The sequence below is a fragment of the Neofelis nebulosa genome, chromosome 1, assembly GCF_028018385.1.
Source record: "Neofelis nebulosa isolate mNeoNeb1 chromosome 1, mNeoNeb1.pri, whole genome shotgun sequence".
Lineage (NCBI taxonomy): Eukaryota > Metazoa > Chordata > Mammalia > Carnivora > Felidae > Neofelis > Neofelis nebulosa.
In genome coordinates, this window is record NC_080782.1 from 11,774,663 (window position 1) to 11,799,818 (window position 25,156).

At 48.4% G+C, this 25,156-nt stretch overlaps 1 protein-coding gene across 6 annotated transcripts in view; it reads left to right on the forward strand.

Moving 5' to 3' along the window:
• The window catches only part of TRIO (trio Rho guanine nucleotide exchange factor), a 357,996-nt gene that overhangs the window by 261,697 nt on the left and 71,143 nt on the right, over positions 1 to 25,156 (forward strand). For all 6 annotated transcript variants that reach the window (XR_009257727.1, XM_058715900.1, XM_058715891.1 and 3 more), the window contains exons 31-34: positions 884 to 985; positions 4,469 to 4,611; positions 5,195 to 5,294; positions 17,745 to 17,988. Coding sequence is in view for 5 of the 6 variants with exons in the window: in XM_058715900.1 (XP_058571883.1) it covers positions 884 to 985; positions 4,469 to 4,611; positions 5,195 to 5,294; positions 17,745 to 17,988 (589 nt within the window). In the remaining variant the exon portion in view is untranslated. The remainder of the gene's footprint in view (positions 1 to 883; positions 986 to 4,468; positions 4,612 to 5,194; positions 5,295 to 17,744; positions 17,989 to 25,156) is intronic.

Below are 25,156 nucleotides of genomic sequence, written 5' to 3' on the forward strand. Positions count from 1 at the left end.
ATTTTCATTCCATTTTCCTTGGCTTATGTCCTGTTTGAGATTGTCTTCTGGCTCACAGCCCACCTTACATCATTTTAGATCATATTCTAACTGGAAGGAAGACCAGCAACATTGCTGGCTAGTAATTTCACTAGGCTGACTTTAATCTGTCCTCAGAGACCAAGCTAGTCTGTTTTAGAAGCTGATACATCTTCATTTAATTTATCTTTTAAAAGTTAAGGTTCCCTCTGAGGCCACAGTTATGAATCACTTCCTTTGCTGGAGGGAGGAGAATGCACCAGGGGTGAACTTGATTGTGGGGGAGGGACTGAAGATGCTGACCTTCACCTACGCTCTTCCATGTGCTCACAGCACAGCGGCATGTGTCACAGAGAGACATTTTGTCTCTTGGCCCTTAAACTTGTTGGTGCAACGCTAAAGGTTAATGCTTTTGACAAACAAATTGGGAAATAACCGTGAAGACATCTCCGCCTTCTGCGAAGCCACTTCATTCGTGCCGAAAACGCATGGCAGGCTCCTCTGCAACTAGGACAGATTCATTTCGTTGTTTACAGGTTGCCAATAGTCAGCTCCTGATTTTCCAGATAACACGATCTTTAGATATTTTGGTTTCCTTCCTCTGTATGTGCTGGTTGACCTACACCAGGATCCCCAGCAGCGGTGCTCAGAGCAAGTGAAAGGGCTGCGACCAATCATGTGTGGCCTGAGAACAAAATTTCCTCGTTTTAACTAAAGATCCAAGGATTACCTGTCAATGGAAACAGACTGTGGTGTTGTAACCTAACGTGACCACAAGTCCCCCAAAACCGTTTTCTTGGTCTTTGTTCTGTGTCCTGCCGGAATTGTTTCTGTCCTCTAACTTTTTAATTACGTTTGTATCCAGACCTCAGAGCTGGGTGTCACAGAGCACGTGGAAGGAGACCCTTGCAAGTTTGCGCTGTGGGTGGGGAGGACGCCAGCCTCAGACAATAAAATCGTCCTTAAGGTACGTCTGTGAGGCTCGGGAATGTGCGGTGTGACAAGTTTATGGAGGCTGCGTGTGCTTTTTCTTCCTGTTGTTGAAACATTGGTTTTCATATCATTTTGTTTGTTCTTTTTGTGTTCTGTTGGGATCGGCGATTACCACAAAAAGAATAGTAGAATAAGTTCAGTTTGGTGTCATGGGGCGAAACGCCTTGAGCTAAACTTTCGCTTGCCTACCAAGGGTCAAATGGAGAAGGACGTTTTTAAGCTTCTCCCACTCTTGCCGTCTGCAGAAGGGTGAGTGAGTTCCGCAAGAGATGCAGGACGTTGAGATACAAGAGGAAGGAGATGCGGGTCAGCAGGTCCCATTGCACACTTCACTTACTTTCCAAAGGGAAACAGGCACCTGGTGAACTTGTGAAGGCCTTGGGCAGTTTCAAGGCTGAACATGCCAAGAGTCTTCATGGGGTCTCAGGCTCTTTGCTTTCTAAATAGGGAGAAGAGAAAAAGGGGGATAATGATCAGTTACAGGGGTCAATAATGTTAGGATTTAAAGCATTCAAAAACATTAAGGGTGCTTTTTGGTGTGTGTGTGTGTGTGTGTGTGTGTGTGTGTGTGTGTGTGTATTTGGGGGGGAGGAAAATAAAATATGTTTGGGTATTTTATTTGAACTCTGCCTTAATCATACTAGCCTCCCCTAGGAAAGGCACAGGGCTCTAAGGGTATCTTGTGTACTTCCCTCTTTCTGTGTTTGAGAAAATACAGATGGAACAGTCTATCTGGAAAAACCATGGTGATTTCGGAATGTTTTGTGAAAGATGTTGCTGAAGATTTGTAGAATATTGGGAGATGAGCCAAAAGCTTAATAGGACTCTGGTGTGTGAATTGGCATGCCAGTGATCCTGTCTCGTACATTCCTTTTAATCTCTCAGCAGTATTTCCAGCAACTATGAGTTACTCATCGATACCTCGCTCTTACAGAATTTGTACTTTGGTGAAAGTATTGTGTTTCTAAGGTCTTTATTCCCATGGAAATGATGGATTGTTTTGCAATGAATATATGATTCCCGACCCAGTGTGTTCTTGTTAGTATTGGCGTAGAGCCCTATAAAGTATAAATTGCACTGATAGCTAAATATTAGATAGCTTTCCTAAGGCATAAAATTTTAAAGTATACTCAAGACCACAAAACTTCCAAGTCATAGGAAGCATCTCTCCAGATTAGCTATAGTGATAGATATCAAAGGGTGCATCTAAGAGATAGTGCCAGATGTTTGAGCCAGACAGGGACTACTTTCCTGTAGGACATAATAAAACCCTCATGATGCAATTCAAGAATAAGGTTTCCTTTAGGCTTTATCAGATGAGAGCCTTTTGGGGAATTTTGGGTAATATTTTTCTGCTTTCCAAGGAAAGGCTAAAGAAAATGATGTCCTCATTCATTTTAGAGATTGCTCTGTGGTGATGGAGATGGAAACCGAGGCGGTGATGGAGGAGGTGGAGGTGGTGGAGGTGGTGGTGGAGCTGGAAGTGGTGGAGGCAGAGGAGGGGAGGCCTTGGAGGGGGAGGGGGAGGGGGAGGGGGTGGAGATGGAGGTGAAGGTGGTGATAGAAGTGGTGGAGGTGGGGATGGAGACAGAGATCACATTGGAAGCGATAGAAGTGGTGGTGGAAATGGAGGCGGTGGTGATGGAGGTGATGGCAGAGATCATGGTGGCGGTGGAGATGCCAGCAAAGACGGGGACGATGGCGGAGGAGGAGACGGCGGTGGTGGACGTGGACATGGAGGCGGTGACGGAGGTGGCGGTGGCGGTGGAGATGCCAGCAAAGACGGGGACGATGGTGGGAGCGGTGGTGGGGAAGGCGGTGGTGGACGCGGAGGCGGTTGTGATGGAGACGGTGGTGGCGGGGGAGGGGGAGGGGGGAGCAGAGGTGGCGGTGGAGAAGATGGCTGCGCGGGCGGAGGTGATGATGGTGGTGGCAGGGGTGCTGGTAGTTGTAACACGAAACGTTGGTCTTTTTTACGTTGTGCCCTGGAAAGGAGAGTCTTCTTTCTAAGTCCTTCCTGAAACAGATGAAAACTACCAAGAGTCTGCATCGGATTGTTCCCATCTCTCAGACCAGTGGGACCTTTTACTTAGTACTTTAGCTGGCTTGCCTTTCTGTTACTGTTTCTCAAAACCTGGCACCTTTTTTCCTTGTTTAATTTCTTTAAGCTCAGGAGAACTCCTCTCCATAAATGTAATGATCACCTCACTGTTAAATCATGAGAATTCCATTTATTTCTGAACCATAGTAACAGTTTCCCTCAGTTGTCTCTAAACTCTGCCAAATGTTCTTTCTCAGATGCTTCTCTTTGCTTAACCTGAATGTTTGCATCAGGCATTTAAATGCCAGTAGATCTGTAGTTTTCAGAGTTGTCCACCCTGAGACACTTTGGTTTCCTGCACAGGCTCCCTTAGTCCCTGATCGCCCTGCCTCTGGCCCCAGAAGCACTTGGGTTACTGCCTTCCAGTCTCAGGTCTGGGAATGGGAGCAAGAGGCTCCTTTTTGCCCCCCCCCCCCTCCCGCCTCCCCGCATTTAGTCCCTTGTTCCTAGCCCTCAGCAACTTTAAAGACACATCCTCCAGTGAAAACATTTTATTTAGAAAAAAGAGTCTCAATTTTAATTTCCTTTCCCAACATGGGCTCCGACTTGCTGTTTTTGAAGACAAGGTGCACCATGAGAAAACACTTGGCCCCTCTCCGCCAGGGGCTCAGCTGCGACCCCTCTGACAACTGTTTCGGTCATTTACGAGGACTTATGCTTATGTCATAGGAAGTTGATGTTTCTTACAAGGAAATGAAAAACTGTTACTAAGGCCCAGAACGTGCAAAAAGAAAAAAAAAGAAAAAAAAACCTCCTTTGAGGCAAAGTAAAAGAAAAAAGTGTGGGCAAAGTGATGCCATATGTGTTCATTCCACAAATACTGAGTATCCACTGTGTGTCCTGTTTGGAGCACGTTTTCAGAAGTTGTAGTGGAACCGGGGTAAATCCACCGTCTGTAATTGGCAGTAAGGAAACTGGTCCAACCAGTTTCTCTCTGCCCGGGGAGGGGCAGAGAGAGAGGAAGCCACAGAATCTGAAGCAGAGTCTAGGCTCTGAGCTGTCAGCACAGAGCCCGACACGGGGCTTGAACCCACGAACTGTGAGATCACGACCTGAGCCAAAGTCGGACACTTAACCGACTGTGCCACCCAGGTGCCCCTTAAAAGGTTTAGGGACTGGGGAATTGCTGATTGTGAAAATAATTCTGGAGTAACGTATGTGCTATAAAATGAAAATGGTTTTGATGAAAAAATACTCAAAATGGCAAATTAAACATGGGATGCAGTTGCTTTTCTGCTGAAAAGTTATTTTTGAGATGGGGAAACTCAGGGAATGTGGGAGACCTGAGTGTGGTTAGAGCAGGTTCTGGAAGGGGGACCCCTTCTGTGTCCTGATGGACTCTCACACCTCGTTAAGGCTTCCAGCATAGAAAACAAGCAGGACTGGATAAAGCACATCCGCGAAGTGATACAGGAAAGGACAATTCACCTGAAAGGGGCCCTGAAGGAGCCCATTCACATCCCCAAGACGGCACCGGCCACGAGACAGAAGGGAAGGAGGTAAGTGCTGGGGGCCTTTCGGTAAGTTTGTTTATTTAGTAGGAAGAGAACAAGGCAGTGTTAACTTACTATTTTTCACAGATTGTTTTTCTTAAATATCTTGAGGAATATTTTTTTTAAACACACTGTATGTATAACATCATCCTTAGTAATGAAATTGCTTTGTCACGATGAGAACCTCCCTTCGGCCTAAAGAAAATGAAGGGCTGGGTACAAATCCCTGTCTGTTCCCCTTTCCCACCGCAAGTGTGAATCTGGACACATATGTAGGTCGTGCATGTGACCAGGACCAGCTGTACTGTCACTTCGCTGTTTGCGTTTCTCATTTCTGAGGCAGAAGTACCACACCTGTGTTTTATCGTTGTGCGAATTAAGCAGGGGGCACACGTCCGCCACTCATCCCGGCGCGCAGCCGAGAGGGGTCGGTCACCCGCTCACGCGATTTGCTGCTGGTGGCAGCAGTCACGCAGATGGATTCGTGCCTCTCTGAACAAATCTGTCTCTCCAGCGACTCGTAGACGCTCTGCACCAGTCTTGACCAACCCCGCAGTGTCAGGAATGAAAAGTGTGTTTGCTTCTTCAGGGACGGAGAGGATCTGGATAGCCAGGGCGATGGGAGCAGCCAGCCTGACACCATTTCAATTGCCTCACGGACATCTCAGAACACACTGGACAGCGATAAGGTAAGCTGTAACAGCACTTTCTTGGGTGAATGTAGCTAGTCTTGGCTCTGTTAGGAAGCAGACTGTTTCTGTCTATAAGTGACAGTTTGTCACCAGTCCTTTCAAACAGTCACTGTGTGCTAAGTGGTGCCAGGCACAGAAGCAGGAGCAAAAAGTTGGGGGTGTCAGGGGTAAAGTCTGAGGATTCAGGAAGAAATTGCCTGCCGTCACCTGGTTTTCTGTCAGGTGTTCTAGGGCAGTGTGTTTAAGCTTGTCAATTTTACATAAGCAGAAGAGCCTGTCACTTTAAGTTAAATGCTGCACCAAGCCCTGAGGGTGAAAGCGGATCTGCTCCGATTGAAGCAGGAGCCCTGGCATCCTCAGGGCGGCACAGCAGAATGCAGGGAGTGCGCCCCGAACCAGCCTGCACCTGAGCTGACCGCCAGGCACACAGATCTGATCGTTGTCGGGAAATACGCATGTAGCTGTGCCTTCTACAGAAGGGGTGCGGTGTGGAGAATCCCGTGATCTGTCCTGATGGAATCCCAAAGGCAAGAAAATACATCGACAGGAGACTTTGGAATCCAGGCTTCCATCACGCACAGATACGCAGAGTCCTCCGTAAAATGAGCTGGGGGGGTGGGGGGGTGGGGGTGGGGGTGGACAGTCACATCAACTAAGTCTTCCATTCCCACTGAGATGAGCACGTGTTCTGTTTCTAAAGTGCTAGACCAAATTCTCTAAAAAGGTTATTTGACCGTAAATAGGAGTTTTATTTAACTTGCCATATTGAGGATTCCTGTGTTTCTGAAGCACAGCCCCTCATTTGTAGCCCGGAAGTGTCTCGCCCTCAGCGTCATTTGGAAGGGGCTGCTGACAGAGGAGCGGGCCCAGTGTCTGGGCCCAGATGGTGGGCTTTTCCCACTCGGTCTTGCAGAGGATTCGTGGTGTGTGATGCGGTTGGCAGGAGGGCAGCGAGCAGGTTAGAAAGCATTGCTCTTTTGCAGCGATTTCGTTTCCCAGATCCTTCTGCTTTGACTCATTTGTTTTTTCTGTTCTGCTTTTTGAGTTTACTAAATAGGAACTCCTAGAACTCTGAATGGTTAGAGTAACAGGACGGGAGAATAAACACGGCATCTCGTTTTTGTTTTGTTCAGAGCCCGGTGGCCGGTATGTCTTGCCAGGGGTAATAATGGGGAATAAGATGAATGACACATCAGGCGTTCGGTGCGGAGCAGCCGTTTCTCCTGCGGCCCCACCCCATGGCCATTTAGTTAAGAGAATAAAGTTCGAACTTGGAAACGTTTCGTTAGAGTAATTCTGGTTCTTTTCTTTAAAAAAAAAAAAAAAAAAAAAGATCGAGGTGGCAGAGTTATCAGAATCACCCGTTTATACAAGACCTCCACCTAAAGGCGGTGTTGGAAGTAATAGGAGCTCAGGTTGGGGCGCGGCCACCTTCACTCAGACCACTTCACGGACTTGCTTGGGTCAAGCGTCCCCACGGCAGCTGTGCGCCCAGCAGCCCCCAATTCGCATTCTCACCAGATGTGCTCTGCTGGGTCTGGTCTGGGTTTACTCTAGAAATGAGTTTTAAGGTTTACTTGTTAGAAATGAAATATTTGATTTCTTATAAACTTTATTTAAATCCAAGTTAGTTAACATATAGTGTCATAATGGTTTCAGCAGTAGAATTCAGTGATTCATCACTTACATATAGCACCTAGTGCTCATCCTAACAAGTGCCCTCCTTAAAGCCCATCGCCCATCTAGCCCATCCCCCCACCCACCACAGTTCTCTGTATTTAAGAGTCTCTTACGGTTTGCTTCCCCTGTTTTTATCTTATTTTTTCTTCCCTTCCTCTATGTTCATCTGTTTTGTTTCTTAAATTCCACACATGAGTGAAATCATATGGTATTTGAGTGAAATTGCCAAAGAGATAAATAAATGTAAAAGGTTTTGCCTTTTGGAAGGTGTGCTAAGACTTTTCTAGAGGTTGGTCCAAAAAGAAGGGGCAAGTGTCTTTTTAGGCAGCATGTGGTAATTGGGTGGTTGGCGGTGGTGCTGTGGAAATGCCCCCTGGGTCTGGTTAGGTGCTCCGGCTCTCCCGTTCCCACTCTGAGATGGCAAGCGCCCACTCCTGGCTCCTGGTCCCCTGGTCCCCTGATGTGTGGCTGACTGCAGTTCCCAAAAATAAGGCTCTGTCCTGTAGTTAGGGACCGTGTAACTGCTTGTGCTTTGGATCTATTGTAGTATAATAGGCTTATGTGAAGTTGGACTCAGGCCTGCACAACTACTATATAAAAATGAGGCATTATCCTAAGGCTGTTGCTATTAAGACAGCAAATTCTGTTTGTACCCAATGAGAGAGGAGGAATGAATCACTACCAGAAAAGTACAGGTTTGTAGGAATTAATCATTTCATCCTGGGAGTCTGGTGGGATGCTAGGGTCTTTAGAGAACTGCCTGTTACATATTCTGTGGAGGTAATTCACCAGTTTCTGCCTACCTGCTCCACTGCATTGTCTCTAAACTTTGTTGTGTGGCTCAGAAACTCCTAAGTTAAACCACTTCTGCAAGTACTGCCATGCCCCTGCACCTGGGCTTTGCAGAGGCTCTCCCCGGCTCTTCTGGTGGAGCCATGACTACAGTCTCCCATGATTCCTAACCGTCTGGAAGTAATGACACTCCAAAACTCATTTTTTAAGTGGACATGGCATATATTTCCTCTAATATCCCTCACTGAGACCATAGGTCCTTCATAGGTTCAAAAGTACAAAAAAGGAGTGAGCTATCTTCCTAAGATCGTAGAAATGCAGCAAGTTACTTTCCTCAGTTCTTGGGGTCTGCACTTGGGATGAGAATAAATAGCATGTGAGATTTTATAATGATAAGTCAAAATCTGGAGTCTGGAGAGGACATTCCCTTTGGACCTTACAAAGAAGAGATGTGTTTGCTACCACATGAATGCCGGCTTTTGTGTGTTCTCTGCTTCCAAAACATTTTCTTGTAGCCATCTCCCTTTTTGTTCTAGTAGATATTTCAGAGTCATAGATGATTCAGGAAAACACATTTTGAATATTAGGAAACTACCTGCTTTTTTGAGTCAGCTTGTAAAATGCAGTTTCACTGAACTAGGCTTAACCAGAAAACCCCTTTGCCTCCAATGGCAGTAACTTTTCATGTCTCAAGGTTCTTTTCCACTCTGCAGAAAGTTTAAGTAGCCTCAAGTTTAAACAGCCTCTGATGATACAGGCAGATAGATCTGGTGAGGGAAATTACTTAACCATATTCTGCCTGTTTGACTTAATTTATGATGTCTGCTATGAGTTAGTTGTTATCATGGACTTTGGTCCATTTCAGAAACTGGGTGGGGGGATGTTTTTGACTCGGCCTCTTGGAGACTTCTTAAGGGAAGGTTATCTGCCCAGCGCTGCAGTCATTCTCAGATGAGGCGCAGGATGTTTCTGGAAGGGTCTGTTAAGGAGCGGCTCCTGGAGACGCCCTCTTTCCAGGGAGCACTGTTCACAGAGCTTGAGTAGACAGGTCACAGATACAAACCACATGCCCCATGAGCACATTTCTTTCCTTGAAAACATCAATTTTAAAATATGGCATCTCTTTGTTCCAAAAGTAAGTTTAGCAGGGATTCTTGCCCATATTCGTGGTGCTTAATGCTGATGAAATGATCTTATGAAAATATAATTTGGATTCCAAAGAATCAAGATTCTTATTCTTGCCAGATTCTTATCTCATTTGTCCTGCGTTTGTCTCCCTGAGGTAGGGAAGAGAATGCTGAGCCAGGCTTCAGGACATCGAGGAGATGGGGGAGGGCTGGATGGCCCTCACAGGGCCACCCAGCAGTGGAAAGCGAAAGCCAGAAACAAAATGTGGATTTAATTACCTGTTGGTGCCTAGGCGTTACTATTTCACATTAGGGCCGGATATGGAGGTGGATGTTTTTAGTGTATTAAAACAGCATTTTTAACCTTTTTTCTTCCTATTTGCCTTATTAGTCTGTGGTTTATTTCATATAACAAAAATTTATAGTATAAGGAAAGTAGAAAATACGGGAATGAAATATAGGCTACTCTAGAACCAAGCATCTTGAGGTCAAGATGAATCACCAAGGCAAGAGGAAGTCGCCTCTGGAAAGGCTGACCCAAGCCTTCGGGGGCCAGTGAGAGCTTTCTTTTACATCTAAGGTAATGCAGTTCTTACTTTTAATAAATGAGAAATTCATTTGAGACTGATACTTGGCATGAACTACCCTAAGCTTATAATATTAATATATGAATCCACGTATTTAAAAAAAAACAACAAATGGTTTTAGTTACTCTTATTGAAGCACATACATAGCACTGGGTTGGGGATATGAGATTCTATGTAGTTTAAAAAGTCAACCAACTTTCTCTATGAAGCAACATTCTAACAGTAGGGACTTGGGTGGATTTATGTAAATTGCGGCATACATTTTTAAAACTGTGGCTGAATTCACATTTTTGAGAAAGGGAACTTGTGTTTAGCCTACTCAGGAAATACCACACACTTCCTTCCAGCCCCTGTCCCTTGTGTTCCTTGCGTCCCTTGCGTACGTGGCACAGAGCAGCGTGGCCAGGAGTGAGGTGAGCCCCCGTCCGGAGCTCCAGCCGCTTCCCCTGGCTAAAGGTGCCAGAAGCTTTGCTCAGAGGAGGTCCTCTGCTGGCCTTGCCAGAGCCCCAAGCCTCCCAGGACCTTATGTAGGTTTTCCCCTGTGTGGGCATGAAATCGAGTCATTTTATTCAGAAGCCTTTCATCAGGACGGCACATGGTTTTAGTCCCCGCAGACAGGACACTCTGGCTTCAGAGTGTGACAAAGTAGTTACTCAGAGTCCTGAACGTCAAAACAGCAGGTGGTTAAGAACAAGGAAGAGCCCGCCAGCCAGATCTCTGGGCTCTGCTTCTCCGCAGCCTTCAGCAGTTACCTCGCCTCTCTGTGCCTCAGTTTCCTCATCTCTAATTGGGGGACGGTGCCATCACCTCGGGGCTATGAGCCTGTACTGAGAACAGTGCCTGCCTCGCACGTACACAGTTGTTGCTGCGGCTTCCTCTTCAAAAGTGCTGCCTTCTCCCTCATTCCTGGACTGTTGATATTCATTACTGGCCGTTGCAGATTACTGCCTGTGTCATCCTCGCTGCCCTCGTGTCCGCCCGCTCTTGAGCACAGTGCATTTGGAGCTGCGTGTGTTTGGAGCTGGAAGCTGCCTTGAGAATACATTGCTCAGTATTAGTGCCTGGACTTAGGCATTTTGGTGGCTCAGCAGTAAAATACCACATACTGAATGGGCAGTCCCTGAAGAAGAGGGGGACTCTTGCTCAAAACATACCCCCCCCCCCCCACACACACACACACACATTCCCCTTTAACCCACCTCGCTGCGTTGTGGCCACGCGCACATAAAACGACTGCATGCGTTCCCAGGATAGGGTCGTCCGTCCACGGATACTCGCGGATCACCCAGTGTGTGCCAGCCCGGAACATGTAGGCATGAGCAGGGTGACCAGGCCCCCGCCCCCGCCAGGGTGACGGAGCACACCTGCCTTTGTTCCTTCCTTTTGCTAATCTTTGTTTTCGGTCCTCCTAAGTGACTGTGGTTTTTGTAATTTTTATCAAGTGTTTTAAGCGCTTTCATAAAACCGCAAAGTGGAGCGTAGTCTTTGATAGTTTTAATCAGAAAAAAATCCCCCACGCCAAAGTAGAAAGCCTCAGTTCTAAGAAAAGGTAGGTTTTTGGTTTGTTTGTTTTTTTTTAAATACAAAATTTGGAGAGAAATTTAACAAAAGCGTTTATAAAAGTAGTGGTGCATCGAGAAACGCTTTTTAATGTAAATTTGACGGTACTGGTCAAAGTAAGCATCGTAGGAGGATGCCCGTTTGATTCAGACGGGAGGCAGGGCGTTTACTCCAGCTGCGGTTCCTTCTGGCGAGAAGCCCAGTCAGCTGGTCGCTGGCTGTCGTACCTGCCCTCTTCCCATACCTGCATCAGAGACGTGAGGAGTCATTTCACAGGGACTTCTCTGGATGAAAGATTGTGTTGCTCACTCAGGAAGTTCAGCAAGCGGGCTCCTCTGGGTGAAGCGGTCTCACAGAGTTTCGGATGTTCCAGGGCGTGGCGGCCTGAGGGAGTGCGGGTGGTGTTCGGCTGTCTGCTCCCAGCTCCTGTGCCTCGCTCTGCGTTAACCAGTGAAGTTGGTCATCGGTCTGTTCGGCGGGTGCTGGCATCCCCGTTCTGGTGTGTTGAGTGAGGGGAAACGTGATGTTAGTGCAGGTCAGCTTCTGTGAAGCCCCGTACGAACTCGCTGTCCCACCTCCAGTTGGCCTCACTTTTTACTTCAAAGTTTGCCCTTTTCTTAGGTGGGGCTTTTAAGTTTGCTTTTTCACATCAAATTTTCCATTCCACCTCATGTATATCACACAGGGAGGCCTTCCAAGAATGATTTTCATGTCAGAAAACCACCGTGCGACAATGTCAGTAAAGAATTAACACCCCTGAGTACCACACTCCGCTTTCTTTTCTGGATAAAATACTGGGTATGGTAAGCTGCTGCTTTGGGGGGAAAAAAAAAATCTTCTCACAGACTTTTTTTTTTTATGTGCGTGTGTAGTGAAAACCACAGAAAATTTACCATATTAACCACTCTTCAGTTCTCACAGATTTCTATGCTCGGTGTGTGAGAGCCCATCAGAGTGGTCCTCTCTGAAACTCAGCAAATTTTGGTGAAGGGTTCTCCCGTGGATTTGGCCTCGGGGTCGGGGTGAGCATGGGCCCGGCTGCTCACATGGGTAAGGTGGTTGCTGATACGCCCCTGTGTCCGTGAAGTTGCGCGGCGAGAAGCTTGGGTGGGTGAGAGCCAGGGATGTGACGCGTTTCCTTGGGGAACTCTTAGAGATGCCAGTGGCTGCCCCTCTCTTGTGAGCATCGCCAGTAACAGAGCCGTGTGCTCTCATCCTCTCTAACCAGGCAGCCAATCTTTGGTCTGCTCTGTGTGGAGCCTCCGCAAAACCACAAGACTCTTTTGTGAGGTTTCTGAATGACTGAACCGTACTGGGTTGTAGGATGTGACTGTTCACAGAGTTGACACACTCTGTTCTTTAAGGAAGAATGGCTTTTATTAGACCACAATGCCCCTTTCCTTTTGAATTGCTCTCCAAACATTGGCCAGACACCCACCTGAGTTGGTCTTCGGTTCTTGAAGTAGAATCGTTTGCAGCAAGGGCTGCGTGGTCCGCCATGCTAGTCGTAAAGAGCCCGCTCCTCCTCTGGCAGAAGCTGCCCCAGAACTCACCTGGGAGCTCGGTTATTCAGACCAGATGTTTGCCGTTGTCCCTCCAGAACTGTGTGTTCTTGTACAACTGCCTCGTTATGCACCAGAGAGGGGCATCTCCGAGGAGGGGTGGGCTGAGAATTCCCCAGCTGTGGGTCTCTTTTCGTTACTGCCTCTAACTGGGTTCAGGCAAAGCAACGACATAACACGGTTTCTCCAGAGAACATAAAAAATAAAATTCGGTGCCGCGTGGTGATTGTTGAAGGTTCACGTGCCGGCGACCAGAGAGGAGTGTTTCATCCTTTTGGGTGAAACTACAGCTTGTTCATTTTCAGTCATTCTGGAGAGAATTCAGGCAAAGGGACCCTGATTTGATGCTGCTAATTGTGCATCTGGGTCATTGGAGTTCCCTCCGTAGCCCTTGTAGTCTTGGAGGAGGCATTTCCTGGCTGGCTTCCGTGCTCCATGTGCTAAGGAGGGCCTTTGCACTGCCATGCTTTTTAGTCCCCATATTTGTCGTTTAAAGGAGAAAGGCCGAAAGATCAGGGGGAGGGGGAAACTGTCTTCTGATGTGAATTTCACAAGAGTTAATGTGAGTCATGGAAACTCAGATTTTCATAAATTGCAATCCTAAACTAAACGCATGTGGTGAGGAACCCCTCCTAGAAGTCCCTCAGACACACAGAAGTGAGAAAGATACTGGGAAAACTGTCACGGAGTATGGCTGGAAGGGAAAGTGAATTTTTAAACGAGATCAGTGGAATGGTAATTCTTCAGCACAGTAATGAAATTGGGTCACTGTTGGTAGCAGTATCACTGAAAACAAGTACGGTCTCGGTCATACTTAACGATGTATGTTATCTGAACTTTTTCCAATCAGGAATTTAATTCTTACAAGGTAGTAATGATTTACATTGCTCCCTCAAAATAGTTATTTTAAGTCTTTTATTTTAAAAAATTTGTTTTTTTTAATTAGCAAACTGGTTTTATTTATTTATTTTTTTAACGTTTATTTATTTTTGAGACAGAGAGAGACAGAGCATGAATGGGGGAGGGTCAGAGAGAGGGAGACACAGAATCTGAAACAGGCTCCAGGCTCTGAGCTGTCAGCACAGAGCCCGACGCGGGGCTCAAACTCACGGACCGCGAGATCATGACCTGAGCCGAAGTCGGCCGCTTAACTGACTGAGCCACCCAGGCGCCCCAGCAAACTGGTTTTAAAGGCAGGTTTTGTCGTAGGTTTAAAATATTCGGATGTGAACATTGAGACAGAAATGCACAGGACGTATGTGCTCTAGAAAACATCCAGTTAGCTTCCCCGCCCCTTAAAGATTTGTGCAGGAGGGGCGCCTGGGTGGCGCAGTCGGTTAGGTGTCCGACTTCAGCCAGGTCACGATCTCGCGGTCCGTGAGTTCGGGCCCCGCGTCGGGCTCTGGGCTGATGGCTCGGAGCCTGGAGCCTGTTTCCGATTCTGTGTCTCCCTCTCTCTCTGACCCTCCCCCGTTCATGCTCTGTCTCTCTCTGTCCCAAAAATAAATTAAAAAAAGTTGAAAAAAAAAATTTTTTAAAGATTTGTGCAGGAGATTCTCATGGTAAAACCGAAAAGATAGCGATGTTTTTAAACGATAATCTTAGTACTGTTTAAAAACTGATTCTTGTACTAGGATTTGTTAGTAAGTTATCTGAGGTCTTTGAAAAAGAACTGTATGTAACTCAGTATGAGATTCTTTGTCCGAACAGGCTTGATTTTTATTTCTGATGCTCTGTCAAGTCCACAGATGTTTCCAATAGTGTTTGATTACTCTGTAAGGGGCTAAAGCATCCGTGCCAGAAATAAAGTCGAGCTTAGCTCTCCTCCTCAGGCAGCCCCTTTCTCTCCTTCCCACCCTTCCCCCACCCACAGAACATACCACGTGGCTCAGAGCAGTCTGAAAAATTAATAAAATGCTCAAGAATGAAGCCAGCAAAGGCCTGGTGATGAGATAATGTGTCCTGAAGTTGTGCTTCCCAGGGCTGGGCGTGGAGAAATGGCAAGGCAGCCCTCAGGCGGGGGTTGTGCTGTGTACACACACACACACGCACACACGGGCAGGTCACTGGTGGCCACGGGGGAGCTCCAGCAGGCTGGAAGGGGGCCCCCAGGAAGTATGGGCCCCGAGGGGCCTCAGCATGTGGTCTCCATACTGGGCCTTGTCCACTGGTCGTGCCTTCCCTGGGACAGGAAACAGCCCTCGTTTTTGTTACAGGGATTAACCCCTTCCATAATGCCATAATGCAGGGTTTTACAAGGGAAATTCTCTCTCTTGGGCCTCTGCCTTTAACTCTTTTAACGTGAGCATCTTTGTTCACAGAGAAACGTGTAGGACTTAGCATGGATTTCACACAGAGGAATTTATAAAATTTAGAAGGGGATTCAACATTTGTGAGAAATTTCCTCTGTGGCCTAGCAAAGACAGTTCACTTTGTCGATATTTGTGTTGCATTATGGAGGAGTTTTGTTTTGTTTTGTTTTCTGTGGTTGTCTTGTGGACATGTGTTTCTTATTGTAAATATCTAAACTTCTCTCAAAAGACCGGCTATTAGAACGGGAGGATACTGAACAGCATAGGGCATGACAGGGCCAGCAGGCTGCGGGCCTGTGCAGGAGGCATGGGTTCCCAGTTCTCTGCGGGTGGATCTGATCTGCAAGGCTTCTGGAACAAGGCTGCTTCCCAGCAGGAGGCCCGGGCGGTCCTTCACCCGCTGGCCACAGCCCAGCCCGCCTACTCCTCTGTCCCTGTGTGTTCTCTGTGCTGCTGCCCTTCAGGGCGACAGAAGCCTGGGTGTGCTGCACACTGAGCACAGGCAGAGTTCGCTCCTGAAGTCACAGGAGAAAAGCCCACGTTCCATTTCAATTTCTCAAATGCAGCATCTGCATTTTTAGAGCAAGCCCATTTTGCATTTTTCACTTCCGCAAATGTTTATCTGCTTGCGGGATACAAAGCACTGGGCGAGCTAGGCTTCAAGGCTATTCAGCAACCTCTTCGTATGATCCCTGTGCCTGCCATTGTTGGCACTGGGACTCGGGGATGACTGAGACGGGCCCCATCTCTCCCCTCACGGACCAGGCATGGAAAGTTCACAGAGAAATAACAAACCCGCTTAGCACCCCCTTGCTGGTGCTAAGGGCACGTGCGTGCGCTCAGACACACACACACACACCCCCCAAGACGTGGCTCATTTCAGAATTGAGACACGATTTATTTAAAAACCTAAGACAGGTGCAGGAGCAACTTCTCAGAGGGCTTTGACAGGGGGCCTGGAATAGAGTGGGGACATGGGGGTTCTGAGCAGACGGATCTCATGGACACAGTGCAGGGCAGGACCACCTCAAGGAAGACATGCTCCAGGCTGTGAAGCACATGAGGACAAGCAGCAGGGTAGGCGGGACCTGGCTGTGGGGGCTCGGGGGCTTTGAATCCCACACGAAGGAACGCGTGTGTCAGGTGCTTGAATGGGAGGCTCCGCATTTCAAAAAGGCAGCTGCCAGCAGCGTTCAGATGGCTTGGAAGGTGAGCCTGAAGTTAGGGAGGCCACCAGGAGGTCACCGCAAAATCCAAATGAAGCGTGGCACGGATGGGCAGAGGAAAGAAGTAATCCGAGCCATGGCCTTAAGCTTATTTGATAGCGTTTGGAGAGAGAGTTTTTAGCTCGGGTGACTTGATGGTGAAACCATTATCCAAAAGGCAACATTGGAAGAGAAACAGATCGGGGAGGCGGGTAATGAGTCACGTCCTAGACTCACTGCTTTGGAGGGAAATGCCCGAAACAGTGACGAGAGTCCTCTCTAGCCGCTATCTGGGATGTCTGCGTGGGGAGTGATGGGCCGCACAGGGGGATGTGGTTACGGAGCCGCACAGGGGGATGGTGGACACGCAGCAGAGCTGGAACCTCCTGGGGCGATCTGGAGTGAGGGGCCGGCGAAACAGTCCAAAGATGGGGAGCGGGTGACAAGGTTCTTGTGTAGGAGGGATGTGTGTGTGTGTGTGTGTGTGTGTGTGTGTGTGTGTGTATACACATATATATACACGTATATATACATATATATGCATATATATATATATATACATATGTATACACACACACATATATATATATATGTGTGTGTGTATATAAAAAGATACACAAAAAGATAGGGACGCTCATATATATATATATATATATATATATATATATGTATATATGTATATATGTATATATGTATATATACACGCATGCTGTCCCCGGGGCATGAACAGTGTAAGGGGCAGACAAATGGGACACAGGCCACAGGCAAATAGTGATCATGGCACTGTATCTTTCTGGAGTTTGTGAATGTGCTTCAAAGGGCCTAAGAATTAGTTGAGTTCTAATTTACAGAAAATGGGAGTGAGCTTAGTGGGAGGGGAGAGGTGCGGAAAGGAGCCTCAGACCAGAAAGCACATAGCATAGGGAAGTAAGCCAGTGTCCGCAGAGCGTACGGAATGGCATGCTAAAACACGGCATGGGAAGAACGGCTTGGAAAGGACCCGGTGGGAGTGCCCGCTAAGAGGTATCCTGGGGGGTGGGGGGGTGGAGAGGAGCTCTTGGAGGGACTGGAAGAGAGAATAAGGCATGCACTGCCCATATGTAGGGATCTCATGACCCCTTCGGTCTCCCTGCTGCGCGGCTGCTCCCTTTTTCAACCAAGTGGTGCCAGAGAGCCTCCCACTAATAGCCTGGTTCAAACACCAAGTGGGAACTGAAACGTCAAGTAAAACTATCATGTTGTCACCGTATGATGCAGTGATCCCCCAAGCAGCCTTCAGTTTTTACTAGTTTGCCCTATGTTTAAAAAGGATTATATAGCACATTTTGAGCAGGGAGATAATGATGTCTCAGGCACAAAAAGATAGGGACGCTCCTATGGAAAATTGTATCGGATTCTAACAGTGAAACCCTCAAAAATCATAGCCATACAGTAAAACACGGAAAAGCGAATAACTGCCCCTGTAATTCCAGAGGGAAGCGAAGGGGCAGTGCATCCGGAGAGCCCCCACTCAGGTGGTGGCCAGTCACTGCCCCAGCCCCGGCTCTTGCTGACCCAGCTCAGCCTCGCCCGCAGGGGCTGCGGTGGCAGGAGCTCACTGACGTGTCCCTCTCCCTCCCCAGCTCTCTGGCGGCTGCGAGCTGACGGTGGTCATCCACGACTTCACCGCCTGCAACAGCACGGAGCTGACCATCCGCCGTGGCCAGACCGTGGAAGTGTTGGAGCGGCCCCACGACAAGCCTGACTGGTGTCTGGTGCGGACCACCGACCGGTCCCCCGCCGCGGAAGGCCTGGTCCCCTGCGGCTCTCTGTGCATCGCCCACTCTAGAAGCAGCATGGAGATGGAGGGCATCTTCAACCACAAAGGTAGGGATCGTGAGGCACGGCTGGCTCGTGCCCAGCTTCTGCCCCTGCTTCTTTGCAGCCTGGTGAGGGGTATGGTCTCTCCTCGTCACTCGTGCTTCCCTCCATCATCACTGTGTCTCTGGGCTTTTCTAATCCATCAAGAGCTGGAGTGGAAGTGAAGATTTCACCTGTTACTCAGGCCAAAATGGTATCAGTTTGGAAAAAGAGAGAGGGCTCTTCTTCTGGGGCCAGTGTCGTTCATAAATTGAGAACACGGAAGGTGCGGTTCCTCTCCAGGTGATGAAAGCAGGTAGGGAGGGGGGGACCATATTCAGCGTCTCCTTAATCAGGTTTTCACATTGTGCTCTCTTTGTTTTGTTGCCGTGAAATCCCAGAAAAGCAAGCATGCAGGCCCTGAGTGCAGCCAGGCCTCCTCCTACCTTGTGAAGTATCTGCGAACATCCCAGACTGCCCAGGCTCACCATGCAGAGTGGGAACGGAGCTGGGCTGCCAGGGAGAGGGTGCGGGTGGGCAGGGCCGTGGCTGTGCTGTGACTGTGGCAGGAGGGGCTTTTGAAAGGTGCACTTTTCCCCTGAAATGACAGGGCATTTGAACCAAGCAGCGTTTGGCATTCCTTAGTGATTCCTCTATTTAAAGGTAACCATGGCAAGACTGTTTCTCCATGTGTGTCTGGATGGGTCAGTAATGGGCTCCTAGTGACAGTATGCGCGCATGTTTGTCCCAAGTGTCCAGGTTTGGAGCTACTGAGCACTTCAGGTGTGGCCAGTCTGAACTGAGCTGTCCTGCAGGTACAAAATACATGCTCGATTTCAAGACCTCATATGAAAAAAAAAAAAAAAAAAAAAAAAGTGTAATTACTTTATCGTCGTTATAGGTTGAAATGGTGATATATTTTATAGAGTGAGTTAAATAAAGTTTTATTATGGTTAATTTAATTTCCTGTTTCCTTTTACTTTTTAAAATCGTAGCTACTAAAAATTTTTAGACATTGCATGTGCAGCTTGCGCTATGCTGGTTTCATCTCAGTGAAAAGCTCACTTGAGACTTCAAGCCCTTTTGAGAAACACTGGTCATTTATAGCTTCCAGAAAAGTGCAGAATGTGTAGAGTCCATCTGCTTTGAACCATATTACGTCAGTCTTCATTTCTCTGAAGTACTGGCAAATCGCAGATTCTTGCAGATCTGGGGATATGCAATTTGTTTTCTCTTCCTGAGAGAACAACCCTATACTCTGCCATATTCCGGTTCTTTTTCTATTAATTTTGGGATATTCTGGTCACTCCCTCCATTTGTTATCTGTGCCCGCTTTGCATTTTTCATGACATGTCTTGAGGACCATCTTCTGGCTGCAGAGGCACGTTTCACTCATCGCGTTGAGCTCAATGAGACTGCCCAGGACACAGCTACTGATTGATTAGCTCACCTTGTTAATTGTAGGCACAACCGCGTTCCAGATCCCTCAGGGCCTAACAGTGACCTGATTGTCACCCCAGTAAGAAACTAGAAGAATTGAGCTATCATTCCTTCAGGGATCCAAACAGAAGGAGAATTTTCAGATTTTGGCCAAAGGCCAGGGTGTCCGCTCTCGTTCCTGGCAAAGCTGCCCATGAGGTTAGAGCAGCGCTGGACTCCCCCCGTCAGGTGGCACTCGAGTGCCACTGGCGGGGGGGGGGGGGGGGGGTGGTCTGTGCTGGGTTAGCCTGTTGCCACGGGGTTTCCAAAGTTACATCATATATTTAGGTCCTTGAGTTTGACTTGAAAATAAAGTACAACTTTTCCCCTTGAGTTGATTATACAGAGGAGCCCTGGTGAACTCCAGCCACAAATAAAACTCGTTCTGAAAGATTTCTTTTTTTTTTTTTTTTTTTTTTTTTTCTCAACATTTTTAAATTTATTTTTGGGACAGAGAGAGACAGAGCATGAACGGGGGAGGGGCAGAGAGAGAGGGAGACACAGAATCCGAAACAGGCTCCAGGCTCCGAGCCATCAGCCCAGAGCCTGACGCGGGGCTCAAACTCACGGACCGCGAGATCATGACCTGGCTGAAGTCGGACGCTTAACCGACTGCGCCACCCAGGCGCCCCCAGGATTTCTTTTTATATGTGCCTTTCCCATGGTGTGTTCTTTGCTTCCCAGTGTTCACAATTGCAGGCTAGCCAAGAAGAAAGAACTGTGTATTTATCACACTTGACTTTGTCCTGAAGAGTTGTTACAGAGGTTGGGTTTTTGCTGGTTTTTAGAATTAAGTACCAGTTTATTGGCTGGGGCTTTTGTCTCCCCTATTCTGTGACGCTCTAGCCCCTGAGAAGTTCTTCCTTGCCCCTCAGAAACCCTGTCATGCTCTTTCTTGAACAAGAAGATGTTGCTTCATTCAGTAAAACCCGTTGTGAACTAACAGCTCGTCCAGTAGATGGGAGCTCAGAAACCTTACCCATTTTTAAACATTTTTCCTGCATTTGTATTTTTCCTATAATGCAAGGACACTCTTAAGATTGCTCACTTGCTATGTTAGGACTGGGACAACGGGGCAATAGATTAGAAATCTTCCTCTGGGCTCTGTGACAGGCCTCTGCCAGAGCATCCTGTCCCTGTTTAAGTCCAGGAAATCTGGCCATAGTGACCGGGGTCTCCACCTAGGAGAAGGGGCCTTCCTCAAATAGATGAGGGTCTGGGAACGAAGTCCAAATAAAAGACACAGACTTGCAGGACAAGAAGCCACTGCCACCTGGGGAAACGGGAGATCTTGATTTGCTTCCGCTCAGCCCACAACCCTTCTTGCTCTTACGTGGGAAGGTGGGTGTGCCACCGTGATCGCTTGCACGTTGGGGTGTGCTGGGCCCTTCGCCCTTTTGCACACGTACGTCTGCTACCCGACATCTACTTTTGGGCCCCGGGCTGGGCTTGAAGAGTGCTGCGGTGAGGACTTACGTGTGGCCCCTGCTCTCTGAGAACTCGCTGCTTGTCACTGGCATGTCTCCTCCTGACAAGAAAGCAGGTAGTCTCGCCTTCCATGTTCTTCCAGACTCCTGAAAGTTAGGCTGTCAAGTGTCTGTCTCTAGCCGCCAGATAGTTTCTTAAGCGCCTTCCATCATTCGCTGCTCTGACCTTCCAGGCAGGAGGCACATTTACTAATTTCTGATTCCAAAATTATCTCAGCTTTACTGCTTCAATAATTTATCTAATAACTCCCTAGTCCAAACAACTTAGATTTCCGAACACTTCAGATGTAAAAGTCATGCCTGTTAAGGTCAAATGTCTGTTTATTTGGTTGCGAATGATACTTGAAACGCTGCAGTGTGAATGTGAGTATAGACACCTCATCCAAGAAGGGCCCAGGACTCACTGTGAGCACTGCCTGTGCTCACTCAGCGGTTTTCAAGCACCGCGAGGACCGGAAGTGCTTTTATTTTCTGTAAACTTGAGCAATGTAGGGAGATATCAGAAATGTAACTTATCTTGGGGGCGCCTGGGTGGCTCAGTCAGTTGAGTGTCTGACTTCGGCTCAGGTCGTGATCTCATGATTCATGAGTTCGAGCCCCACATCGAGCTCACTGCTGTCAGCGCAGAGCCTGCTTCGGATCCTCTGTCTCCCTCTCTCTGCCCCTCCCCCACTTGCGCTCTCTCAAAAATAAATATAAAATATATATGTATACACACACACACACACACACTCACACACACACACACACACACACACACACACACACACATATATCTTATTTTAAGTGAACAAGAAACGTAATTGCTCAGTTTGTTTTCCAAAGAGATAGTTTCGCATCCGAAACAGGGTGCGAACGTTCCAGGGTGAACGTTCTTCGGTTGAGAAATGCTTTCCATTTTGTGGGGGAGTCCCGCACAGGCAGGTTGCTGGCAGAGCGCACTTAGTAGACCGGTGACATTGGTGACCGAGTGTCAATCCTGTTTTGCTCCGGTGGCCAGTCTGCCTTCTTCACAGCGTCGGTGACACTGGCTCAGCAGACACCCCACACGCTGAGGCAGAATAAGGACTCAGCAACGCCTCGTGCTCATCTGGTCTGGTTTGTGTTGGCGGCTTATACCGTCACCGTTCCATCAGAATCTCTGGGCTCAGGGCCTGGACGCGGACACCATGCCCAGCGAGTCTGATGTGGCGCCCGGCCTGGCGGGCACCGGCCTCCCACGCTCCCCTGGGTAACGCGTGTGGATTTACTGCCGAAATAGGTGCCGTGTAATCATCTTTAATCTCTTCATAAATCCGAGGGATTTTCTTTCCTTCTGCCCAAACTTGTAAAACTTGTCACTTTTCTACATTCGTTTACTTAGTCTTGATCACAGAAAGTAAACAGGAATATCAGAAATGTTCTTTTTTTCTGATGAGGCCAGTTGAAAACATCCCCGTTTTTATGCTGCTCTAGACGGAGTGGTTCAGCTTCTCTGTTTCTTCACAACCCAAATGATCGTGCTTGAGAGTTTCGCTGTAGGTTCAGGGGGTAACCCAGCTGTCACCCAGCCATGCGGGGGGCACGTGACAGGTGCCAGAACCCAGAGCTGGTGGTGACGCACATTATTTTTCTACGTGGTACAATACACATAACGTAAAAGTTACCGTCGTAACCCTTTTGAAGTGTTCACTTCAGGGGCATTGAGTTCATTCCCATTGCCGTGTCCCATTACCACAGCCCGTCCACGGCTCTCTCCATCCTCCCATTCCCCTCCCCGGCCCCGGGCCGCCCGGTTCTGCTTCCTGTGTCTATGTCTACTGTCTATGACAGTATTTCTCCTTTTGCCACTGGCTTATTTCACCCTCAAGTTCACCCCTATTGTTGTGTATGTCAGAATGCCCCTCTGCTCTGAGGCTGAATAGTGTTGCATTGTGTGTGGAGACCACGTCTGTTTCTCCCCCTACCCACTGGTGGACCCCGGGGCTACTTCCAGCTTCCGGTCATCGTGAGTGATGCCGGTGACCAGGAGCGTTCAGATCTCTCAAGTCCTTGCTTTCAGTGCTTTGGGGAGTGTACCCAGAAGTGGAGCTACGGAGTCCCGTGAGGATGTTTCAAGTTTCCTGAGCTTGCCACCACACGTGGTTACCTTGACCTGAGTCATGCGTTTCGGGCACACCGTCCCTTCCTCAGTGCCACCACTGACGCTGGCCCGCAGACCTCCTTGTGCCAGTGCTCACGCCTGCCTTACTGCAGCGAAACGCAGACCCCCTCATGCTGCACTCCTCAAGTTTCTTCAGGGACTTGCTGTCGCTCCCAGCCTCCTGCTGTGTCCTACAGGGCCTTGCGCCTCGCACGCATGTGTGTGCGTGCACACACACACACACACACACACACACACCCCACGTGTGCACCTGCCCTCTCTCCCCCTAGTGTGGTATGTCAGGTAACAGGAGGGGTTTGTCTTAATCCCTCGCCCCTTCCTGACATTCTCTGCCTCCTCTTACCAAGTAAATGAAGAATCTCAAAGGAAAAAAATAAATTTATCCAGTGAGTCTGTGGAGGTGAGGGGAGAACAGAATAAATCTTGATGCAGTGAACAAGTGTTACAGCACAAAGGCTAACCTGAGAAGGTCCTGGGGAGATGAACTTGGACCCAAGACCCACAAGGAAACACCTAGAAAATCAATGAAAATGCTTTAAAACAGATTTTAGTACGAGCATTGGGCACAGACATGGTGTCAGACTTACAAATGTGATTGAGGAGGTACAGACAACATAGGTTGTAAACAACAAGACTGATGAGGGAGGCAGAGAACCTCTTCTTGGCACTGAGAGTGAGTGAGAACGGAGAGAAGGGGAAGAGAAAGGATCGTGGGGCATCCCGGGGGAGCTTTGCGCTGAGGCCCGGAAAGGGGGCGGGTTCTGCTGGGCTGCTGTCTCAGCAGGGGTCTGCATGGGGGATGAGCATCCAGTTCCGTTCTGTTTTGCATCCTTTACCTTAAAGATTCACACTTTGCATGGATATGTTTCCTGTGACCATGGGGCCATTCCTCAAGGTGGAGAGACATGGGCATGCCTGGAGGTCAAAGCTCCACGTCTGATTCTCGGGGAACCCCTGACCATAACCACTATATGTAAAATTAATACGTGTTTACCTTGAGGCACCAAATGCAGTGCACGTGAGCCCCTGTCGTCCCCCCTCCGGGGCCATCCCCTCCCCTGGGCCCTGTCTTCAGCCTCCCCGCCTCAGCATCCGGGCCCTGTGAGCTGTTGGCTCTGTCTGTGGCCGCCCCACCACCACCACCACCCCCTCCCCAGCTTTGGGAGGAGGCCAAGTCTCTTCCATCGTCTCAGCTCCCATGTCCCTTGGTCCCCTTTTATGGAAATGAGACCAGGTGACAGGACCTTCCTAGAGGTTTGCAGGTAGTGGAAGGGAACGACTCGGAAAGCTACTAGGCGTGTCCTCTCCCAGGGACTCCCCGCCTTCTCCCGCCTGCACTCCCAGCCTGTGCCCGTGGTCTGCTGGCCCCGAGCTCCAAGGGTATGTGGAAGCTTTTCCCTCCTCAGAATACAAGCAGATACTAAGATTCCTCACCCCTGTCCAAACCGCTTTCCCGGCTCCCAGCACTGCATCAGCCTAGTACGGGGCAGCTGACAGACGGACATCGTGTCCTGTGCTCACAGGAGCCATGGCCTCGTCCTGTGCTCTCCATCCCCGCCCCCAACCCCGCCCCGACCACCGCCCAGAGAAACGGCAGCTCTGCGAGACTGAGGTGCTTCTCTAGACATCTCCGTGACCAAGAATAGAGCTCCCCTGCCCAAGGATGGAGGCCTCTTGCATCTCCCCCGGGATACTGGGGATGAGTCGGTTCAATTGTGTTCAACTCACACGTGAGTTTCCCAAATCGTGAAACACTCGGCCCCAAAGGGGAATCAGCCTCCTACCTCTTATAACTGCTTAGTGACTTTTAAATGACCTCGTGAGTTTTCAAAAAATGGAGGGCCTCGAGAAGGCATTAGTGCTGTTAAAAAATGTGGTTGACTCTATTGTGGTTTTGGTGTATTTAGACATCTACTTAATGCCAGATCGCCACTGTTAATCAGAAAACACACCCCAGGCATATGCATTTCAAACCTATATCTGCCCACATACTCGTTAAAAATATATATAATGGAAGGCATATATACTTTTTCAAAAAAATTAGCTTGGAAAAGAGCAGATTTTAGTCAGTCAGAACAGCTGCTAA